This window comes from Microtus ochrogaster, linkage group LG7_11, assembly GCF_000317375.1.
Source record: "Microtus ochrogaster isolate Prairie Vole_2 linkage group LG7_11, MicOch1.0, whole genome shotgun sequence".
Classification (NCBI taxonomy): domain Eukaryota; kingdom Metazoa; phylum Chordata; class Mammalia; order Rodentia; family Cricetidae; genus Microtus; species Microtus ochrogaster.
This window is the reverse complement of record NC_022032.1, coordinates 9,562,820-9,572,128: the sequence shown is the minus strand read 5'-3', so window position 1 is coordinate 9,572,128 and position 9,309 is coordinate 9,562,820. Positions and strand designations below refer to the sequence as shown.

The window sequence follows — 9,309 nt, the reverse complement described above, 5'->3', positions numbered from 1 at the left end:
AAAATGGATGGAGCTAGGAAACATTATTTTGAGTGAGGTAACCCAGACACAGAAAGACAATTATCACATGTACTCACTCATAGGTGGTTTTTAAATATGAAGCAATAAAAACCAGCCTACAAACCACAATCCCAGAGAACTTAGACAACAATGAGGACACTAAGAGAGACTTACATAGATCTAATCTACATGGGAAGCCAAAAAAGAAAAGATCTCCTGATTAAATTGGGAGAATGGGGACCTTGAGGGAGGGTTGAAGGGGGGAGGGGAAAGTCAGGGAGAGGAGCAGAGAAAAATGTAAAGCTCAATAAAAATCAATAAAAAAATGTGTCTGGTGATGCAATAGTGACATGATGGTTAAGAGGTAAACAACTCCTTTCTGTTAGCATACTGCAAATCTTGTCAAAAGCTAATGACTGGGGAGATCAGATACCTTAAAGGGGAACTTACTATTTTGCTAACTTGTCATGTTATCATACTATCCTTTAGATACTTCAAGTTTATACTGATAAATTAGTGTTGCTTTTAACTTTAGTCAGAGAAGCTTCTTTCTGCAGTGGCTAGTAGCAATGTTGAGACTTGTAACTCATCAAAATTCTTAGTATAAGTAACTGAGTGCTCAGTTGTAGACAAATGTATATCAGCCTTAACCCTATCCAAGTCTCAGAGAACATCACAAAAGAGAGCTGGCAGATTGGGAGAAGAGCTGTAATATGCTGACTTCTAGACATAATGCGGCTTTCACACACATCAACTCATAGCAGCTGTTGTTACTTGTGAAAGGCTTTGCACAAGATTGAGCCAGTCGAAATTCCATATGGTGTCGGGTGGGGCCCCTAAGGTTCCACCCTTAGCAGAGGAGTTGTTAGCAGCAGAGGGAGAGTTTACTCTTTTGGAAACATGGCTTACGGTTGGTCATCCATAATCAGTGGATAGCCGCATACTGGGTCTATGGGTAGAACTAATGGAATTTGGAGTTATTATACACCAAGGGGGGGGGAGATGACAAGAAAATAAGAGCAGTATGAGGCAGGGGGTAGTAAGGGGAATTGGAAAGCAGTAGTGGTGGGTGGATGATCCAAATATATTGTATGTGTGACTGGAGAGATGGCCCAGCACTGAAGAGCACTTGCTACTGTGCAGAGGACTTCTGTTTGGTTACAAGAGCCACATGGTGGTGTGCAACCATCTGCAATTCCAGTTCGAGGGAACCTGACACCCTCTTCTAGTCACGTCAGAACACCAGTCATGCATGTGGAGCAATACATACTTGAATGCAAAATACTCATACACATAAAGTTAAAATAATAAATCCATCTGCCTCTGTTTCCCAAATCCTGGAATTAAAGGTGTGACACCACTGCCTGGCCTCTAGTGGCTTAGTTCTACCATCTGGTCTTCAAACAAGCTTTATTTATAAAGCATAAATAAATATCACAGTAACTGCTATGGGATAATCCTTCTGTATGCTGTGAATATGTATTACTCTCATTAGATAATAAAAAGCTGACTGGCCTGCCTAGGCAGGAAAGCCAAAGTGAAAATGTTGGGGGAAAGATGGGCAGTGAGTTAGTCAGGCGCTGGAAAAGCAAGATGCTAGAGGACAGGTAAAGCCATAAGTCATGTGGCAATATATAAACAGACATGGTTTAATTTACATGTAAGAGGTAGTTACAATAAGCCTGAGCTATTGGTCTCCTGAGTCACAGCCATGTGCCTTTCAGCTAGTGTGCTGTTGAGAATCAAACCCAGAGCTCTGTGCATGCCAGGAAAACACTATCAACTGAGCTATATAGTGTGTCTTTCTTGTTGGACTTTTTTTTTTTTTTTGGACCATCAGATCCTAAATTATGACAGAGATTTCTTATCATTTAGAAAAGCTTGGCCTTAGCTTAGGCTTGTTCCCAACTAGCTCTTTTAAATTAACCTATTCCTCTTAATCTATGTTCTTCCACATGGCTTTTTACCTCTCCTCCATTTTGTCTAACTCCCTCCCTCCATGTCTGGCTGGTGAATCCCATATGCCTCAAATTCATCCCAAGTTCCTCTTCCCTTCAATGTCCCTTCTATTTCTTCCCACCTAGCTATTGATCATTCAGCTCTTTATTAAATCATTCAGGAGGCACCTAAGGCAGTCGAGGCAAAACATAGACATATCTTCACACAGTATAAACAAATATTCCAAAAGTTGTATCTCTAGTCACATTTTATTTTGAGAAACTTAAATCATTGAAACTTTCACAAAGACAGTACTGAATAAAAGAATCTGCGAAGTGTTTAAAGGAGTATTTGACTGGAATAGTTAGCTTTTGGCTTACCAACAGTTTTGTTTTGGAGACAAGATTTAAAATATCCCAGGATAGCTTCAAAGGGTTAGCAGTGAAGGATGATCTGGAACTCCTGATCCTCATGCCTCCAACTCACAAGTGTTGGGATTACAAGAATTACCTTGGTAATAGAGGTATTTCTAATAACAGGACACTTTTGTCAAACTTAACTACATGCGTATTAGGAAAAGTCTCCACCATCTCTCCCCCACCCTCTTTTTTTTTTTCTTTTTTTGAGACAGAGTTTCTCTGTGTAACCATTCTGGTTGCTCTGGAACTTGCTCTGTAGACCTGGCTGACCTCAAACTTATGGAGATACACCTTGGGATGTTCTCTGTGTTGGGATTAAAGGCATATGCCACCCCACCTGGTGAGAAAGTTTTTAAAGATTTATGTACTTGATGTATGTATTTTGTTTGTATGTACATTTGCACACCAGAAAAGGGCATTGGATCCCAAAGGACTACGATTATAGATGGTTTTGAGTCACCATATGGGTGCTAGAAATTTAACTTAGACCTTTGGAAGAAGAGCCAGTGCTCTTAATCACTGAGACATCCGTCCAGTCCAAACAGTCACTTTTTAATTAACAGCGAATATAATGGCCTTAATTTAAGGTCCAGGAGTTCTAGTTTTGATACTGTTTTAAAATAAAAGAGCTATGAAGATGTACTTTATATCATGGCTATACTTGCTATCCTTTCAGATTCCTTAGTTCTTTCAGGGATGGTTCTGCCCATACAGCATCCTTTTAGGTCTTCATGTTGACACAACTTAAGTATTTTAACTTCCACTCTATTGGCTTAATGACAATCTAAAAGCTCATTCTGTTGGGGGGAGTCTCAGAAGGTGTTCTGAATGGAAAATTGAGTTAGTCTATATTAAATAAGGCAGAAGTAGATGATCTTTGGGGCTTGTGTAAGATAACAGAAAGAGGGGGGCTGGAGAGATGGTTCACTGGTTAAGAGAACTGGCTGCTCTTCAGGAGGTCCCAAGTTAGGTTCCCAGCAACCATGTGGTGGCTCACGATCATCTGTAGCGAGACCTGGCGCCCTCTTCTGGCATACATACATGGAAGCAGAATGTTGTATACATAATAAATAAATAATAAATCTTAAAAAAAAGATAACAGAAAAATTATTTTTTTTAAACAAAAAGAAACATTGGAACTGCTATTTGCATTGGCTCAGAAAGTCTCTTGTACAGCAGGGCAAACTACAAGCTAAGAAAAGGTTTACTCTATTGAAGGCTTTTCCTGATGGGAGATCAACACAGAAACGGTTGCTGAGCTTTGGTAAAGGTGATGTATGTGTACACACTGCTCAACACTATTACATCCTATATCCTGTTTGGTACTAATGATTACTACGAAGAAAAACTTCACTTGTGTAGAACATGAGAAATGAAAATAACTACAACATTAAAACCAGGCTTCTGTAGAATTATCTGAAACATAACAGTACGGATTACGTTAAGTGTAAACATATGAGTGTTAAAGAATTAAAAGAAGTATTCAAATATTCAAGAAATACTCTTGAGACGGCTTCTTGAAAAAATTGCCTCTCAATGCTAACCTCAACTTAAGCAACAGTGAAAGCATGAGCTACTTTTTGCGTTTATGACATTTGAATAAAAGTAATAGATAATGAAATTAAAGGAGCTCACCATAAAGTAAGATTATAAATTATATAAATAAAGCATAAAAACTTATCAAATAACTGACCTGATGATTGACTAATGCAAGAAAAAATTTCTTCTTCTTCTTTTTTTTTTTTTTTGGTTTTTCGAGATAGGGTTTCTCTGTGGTTTTTGGAGCCTGTCCTGGAACCAGCTCTGTAGACCAGGCTGGTCTCGAACTCACAGAGATCCGCCTGCCTCTGCCTCCAGAGTGCTGGGATTAAAGGCGTGCACCACCACCACCCGGCAAAATTTTCTCTTTTTAAGCCCAATAAAATAGTAAAACACAGTGTATTGAAAACAGAAACAAAGCCTGGTTTTAAAGATTTTCGCCATTGCTGCTTAATGCTGATAATACTGAATGTTGAAAGCTTCTTTATAACTGCACAGAACTTAAGTTTGCTTAGTTCAGATATTAAAAATTAATTTCCCGTTATCTTACGTGATACACTATTATAATTACACATTTTATAAAAGTTATATACCACATTTATATACATTTAAAATTACTAAATACTAAAGTAAGAAAACATACAGGTATAAAAAATAACACATAGACAAAAATACTTGGGAAAACTTAAATTGCATTTATTTCAATATGAAGAGATTTATTCGTAATGCCTTGGTGGAAATGGGTCTTGCTGCCATGGAGCTGGAAGATAAAAACAAAACAACGATTTGAGGTATATTAATGATACAGACTAATACTAAGCAGAAGAATAGTAGAAAGAAGTAGCATAGTACTAAGCAATAGTATAGTATACCACTATACTACTAGCTTAAGTTAAAGTCAGAGAGGTTGAGATCAAATTGTACATCTGCAACTTATCAGTTATAGGATCTTGAAGTTATGTAAGGTTCTCTAGGTAATAGTTTCCTCATCTGTATCTTAGGTATTTGAGAGAATTAAACATAATAAAGGGCACACTATCTGGCACACAAATTTCAAGTATTTTCCTTTAGCTCCAATTTCTGGTGTAATACATCTTTTAAATATGAACACACTAACAGGTGTCTTCTGTTAACCTCCCCTAAAAACTAAAAGATGAGCTTGAAATACTACAATGTCTTGTACTTTAAAGAGTAATTTCTCAATATTTTAATAATTGTTTTTCTTTTTCATTGGACCAAAGAAGCAGTAAGTAAGATTTCTGAGTCACAGCTGGGCTTGATCCTGGAGTGACCTTTTCTTACTATCACAAAAGGTATAACTATTAGAAACATAAGAATGCCTAAACTGTAACTACCTTTGTGGAAACTACAATCAAGATTCTCCATTTCAGAAACTGAAGTATCTAAATAATTTTCTTTTGAGACAGGGTTTCTCTGTGTATCCCTGGCTGTCCTGAAACTCACTCTGGAGACCAGGCTATGTTTGAATTCAGAGCTCTGCCTTTTTCTGCCTCCTGGGATTAGAGTCATGTGCCACCTCCACTACTACCACCTGCTTCAAGTGTCTAAGTTATAAATCTGCCACATCTGTTTGGTGTTTACCTAACAGCATCATCAATGGCACTTTCTCCCCTCCAGGCTTTCTCAAAACATACTGTCCTGTTGGAACTCATCTGGCAGGGCAGGGCAGGGAGGGAGGGAGGGAAAGATAAGGAACTTAGATTACACTACCACCTCATAGATGCCTTTCACACTAGAGAACAATGCAGACAGAGAAACCATCAAGTAGGAGAGCAACCGCTTCAATGAGACCTGCCTGTGGTGGCAGCAGTGGTGGGAGCTGAGGCTGGGATACAGGACTTGAACAACTTTGTATTCCAAGAAAGAATGGAATGATATTCTGAAGTAACTGAGGTAGAGTGTCTTCTTGTCTTCATCTTATTCTGACCTTGTATCCGTTTAGGCCTTGGCAACACATTTGGGACTTTTCCATCGCCCTGTACATGGCCAAGATGCATATCCAGAAAAACTAATGTGTTCTATCAAAACAAATGCTAGAAGGGTCTCCTGATTTACCTCTGACAATGATGTCATTGTGGTTTTTGTCTGTATAAATGCTGTATTCCTGAACTTTAGTGCTGGGAGGTCTTTAGGAAATTCTGCTATTGGTTGCCAGCTATAAGGACTCTACTTTAGACTTACATGTGTGATTGTATGTGACTTTCTCACCTGGGCTCTAATAATTCCATAGTTTAATGAATAGTAATAATTACAATGTAGTGGTGTTGATATGATCTGATTTCCTTTTCTTATTTAAGAGTGTCTCATGTGCACAGCTGACCAGAGCTAGTGGGAGCTCAATGACTCTGGACTGACAGCAAGAAAACCTGCAATAGGATAAAACTAGGCTCTCTGAATATGTGTGTGACTGTTCTGTGACTTGGCCAGTCTGTGGAGCCACTGGCAATGGGACTTAAATTTATCCCTAGTGCATAAACTGGCTTTTTGGGGGCCCATTCCATATGGAGAGATACTTTGCTCAGCCTTGATATAGGGGAGAGGGCCTTGGTCCTGCCTCAACTTGATATGCCAGACTTTGTTGACTCACCATGGGAGGTCTTACCCTTTCTGAGAAGTGGATCAGGGCTTGGGTAGGAGAAAGGTCAGGGTGGGTAGTGGGAGGAGGGTAGGGAGGGGGAATTGTGGTTGGTATGTAAAATGAAAAAAACAACTTTTAAATTAAGAGTGTGTCATGTGGTCAAAGCAGGCTTCAACTTCACTATATAGCCAAGCCTAACCTGGAACTCCTGACTACCCTTCTTCTACTTCCCAAGAACTTAAGAGTTCTAAATTATAAACAGAATTATATTGGGCTTACATATATTTGAATTTCAAGGAAAGAGCACTTGCCAACGATGTTTAAGGCCCTGGGTTCCCCATTAGTAGGACCAAAAAAAAAAAAAAAAAGAATAGACCTATTCAACAATATTTCCATTCCAAACAGTACCTTCAAATAAGCTTTGACATCAATTAATTTTTATGAGTAGTAAGGGTTTTAAACAACTGCTTAAAAGAAATTTGCTTGTGTTTTTCTATAATGATATTTTAAAGGACATTCCATCTCTGATGGGAGAGTATTTGGGTGCTTTTGTAAAACTAGTTTCAGCAGAGTAATTAGTTAAGAAATTTGTTTTGATTCTGGCTAATTTGAAACATGTAAACAATACTTGCATTTCTCTGCTTCCTGCCTGTGTACATGGTGACCGGCTTGCTGCATGCTCTTACCGCCAGGCCTTCCTTTTCTAATTGACTGCATTCTATGAACTGCAAGACTAACTAGACTCTTCTCCCAACCTGTATTTAATGTAATTTTTTTTTTACAAACACGTGCTTTAAAGAGAAGACAATCTAAGTTCAAGAGGCAAATGACAAAGTTCTTTTTAAACTAATACCTTCCAATTAATTACTTAATTCACTTATATGAATGTATTAAAAAACGGAGAGAAGGAAAAGCTTGCTTTAAATAATTGATGTTTTTCCTTTTTTCAGCTTTGTTTTTTACTCTTACCTCCATTTATCAAAATGAAGTTTTGCAACATGAAATGCAGATTATGCAGAAGACTCTCACATAACCTATTACTAATGGCAAGTGGATAATTAAAATTTTGGAATATTTTCTATTTCTGCTCTTTAATTTATTCACATGTGACGTTAGTTTTAAAATACTGTCATGTCATTAAAAACATGTATACTTCTTTAATGGTTTCAGCATTTTATGATTTACTGCAATTAATTTAGCTGTTTCCTAAGGATGGTCACTGAAGTATGTGTTAGTGATGTTGACAATTTTTCTTTTCTGGTTTCAGACTAGACTTATATAACTTATGACAAAATTCAACTGTGCTCAAAATATGAACAATTCTAAAAGTCCACAAAGAAAACTATTGTATGTACCATCATTTGTGAATTCCTTTACATAAACGTAAAGCCAAAAGTAAAAATGAGGCAAGCATTGAATCTTTCAACTCACCGTAAGTCCAAGGCACTTGTGGAAGTACACCAGGGTTAGGAGGATAAGGATGCGCAGCTTGTGGTACCAGCTGATGAGATGTGAACTGTGAATAAACTGGTTGTTGATAATTGTAAGAAACAGGCATGGGAGATGGAGAATAGCCATTTCCTGGGACGCAGGCATTTGCTTGCGGTTGCATAGCAAAGTAACCAAAATGTTCGGAGTATGAATGATTAAGATGCGTGTTCTGGACAGCACTTGCAACTGCGGTCATCATGGAAGGAGGAGCTGTCTCATATGTTGTCATCTCTTGGTATGTGTGAGTAACGGCAGTGCCATTGCTGCTGCTGTACTGATAAAAACGCCAGGCATAGTATGGATATGAAGTTCCAAACGCATACTCAGGAGAATTATACACTGCAGTGCATGTGGACTGCGGAGGTGCACTCCAGGATGTGCCAACTTTCTGAGTCAGGACTTCTGGGCTCTTTCCATCCTTTTCAGTGTGCTGTGCTGTTTGACTCACACCAATGGCTGAGTTCTCATATGAGCCAAACGGTGTGGTTCTGGGATTCGGTGCATCTTTTATACACTTTTCTGGTGACTCAGTTTTTATAGGCTGTGTTTCATATACTTGCAAGACAGGAATTTTTTCCTGGATACACACAGGTTCTGGAGAGCTCGTACATGTACAATCTTTAATAGACAAATCTAGTATTTCACTATCTTCATGTTCAAAGACTGTATCACTCATTTCAAGATGGCTATGGATAGCCCTCATGGGATGGGAAGTAGGCAATGATTCATTAGGCACAAGAGGGCTATCATTTCCTGCTCCTATATCTGAAGGACAGATCTGTGTGTGATCTGTAGGGTTTTCATGCAACTTCTGTGCAGGTGTGCTGTCAGGTGAGAAAGTGGCATCTATATCATTTTGGTCACAAGTTACCAAAAGACGGTCTTCCTTATCATTTGTTTCAGCAGCACTAAAATTCACGTTTCTTTTCGTTATGCCATTTAAGTTTTCGTGCTGTTCAGTGAGATACTCTGAAACATCAGATGAACTATCTGTCAGTTCTACTTTGCTTTCTGACTTGGGTGTGCAAGAATCTTGTACATTCTCAGAAGGTGAAAGCAAGCCAGGTGTTGAGCTTTGTCTTTTGACTGTCTCTGGAGATGCAGAGTCTCTTTTCAAACTGTCATCGTTGGGATGAGATTCTGTAGTCCTATTGAGTATAATATACATTCAAGCAACTTTACAGATACAGTCATAACATTCTAATAGATACACACTTGAATTTTTATTGTATAAGAATCTATAGGATTGACATTTTCTCATTTCACATGGACCATATAGGTAAAATACCTTTTAGTTTTACTCATTTGGTTTCAATTTAGATA

At 38.3% G+C, this 9,309-nt stretch overlaps 1 protein-coding gene across 1 annotated transcript in view; it reads right to left on the bottom strand.

The window, feature by feature from the left end:
* Positions 1–4,580: 4,580 nt before the first annotated feature.
* Positions 4,581–9,309, bottom strand: part of Tex15 (testis expressed 15, meiosis and synapsis associated) — a 52,076-nt gene continuing 47,347 nt past the window's right edge. The window contains exons 10-11 of the mRNA XM_026787007.1: positions 7,927–9,134; positions 4,581–4,656 (exon numbers count right to left, since the gene is read on the bottom strand). Of these exons, the coding sequence (XP_026642808.1) occupies positions 4,613–4,656; positions 7,927–9,134 (1,252 nt within the window). The 3' untranslated portion in view covers positions 4,581–4,612. The remainder of the gene's footprint in view (positions 4,657–7,926; positions 9,135–9,309) is intronic.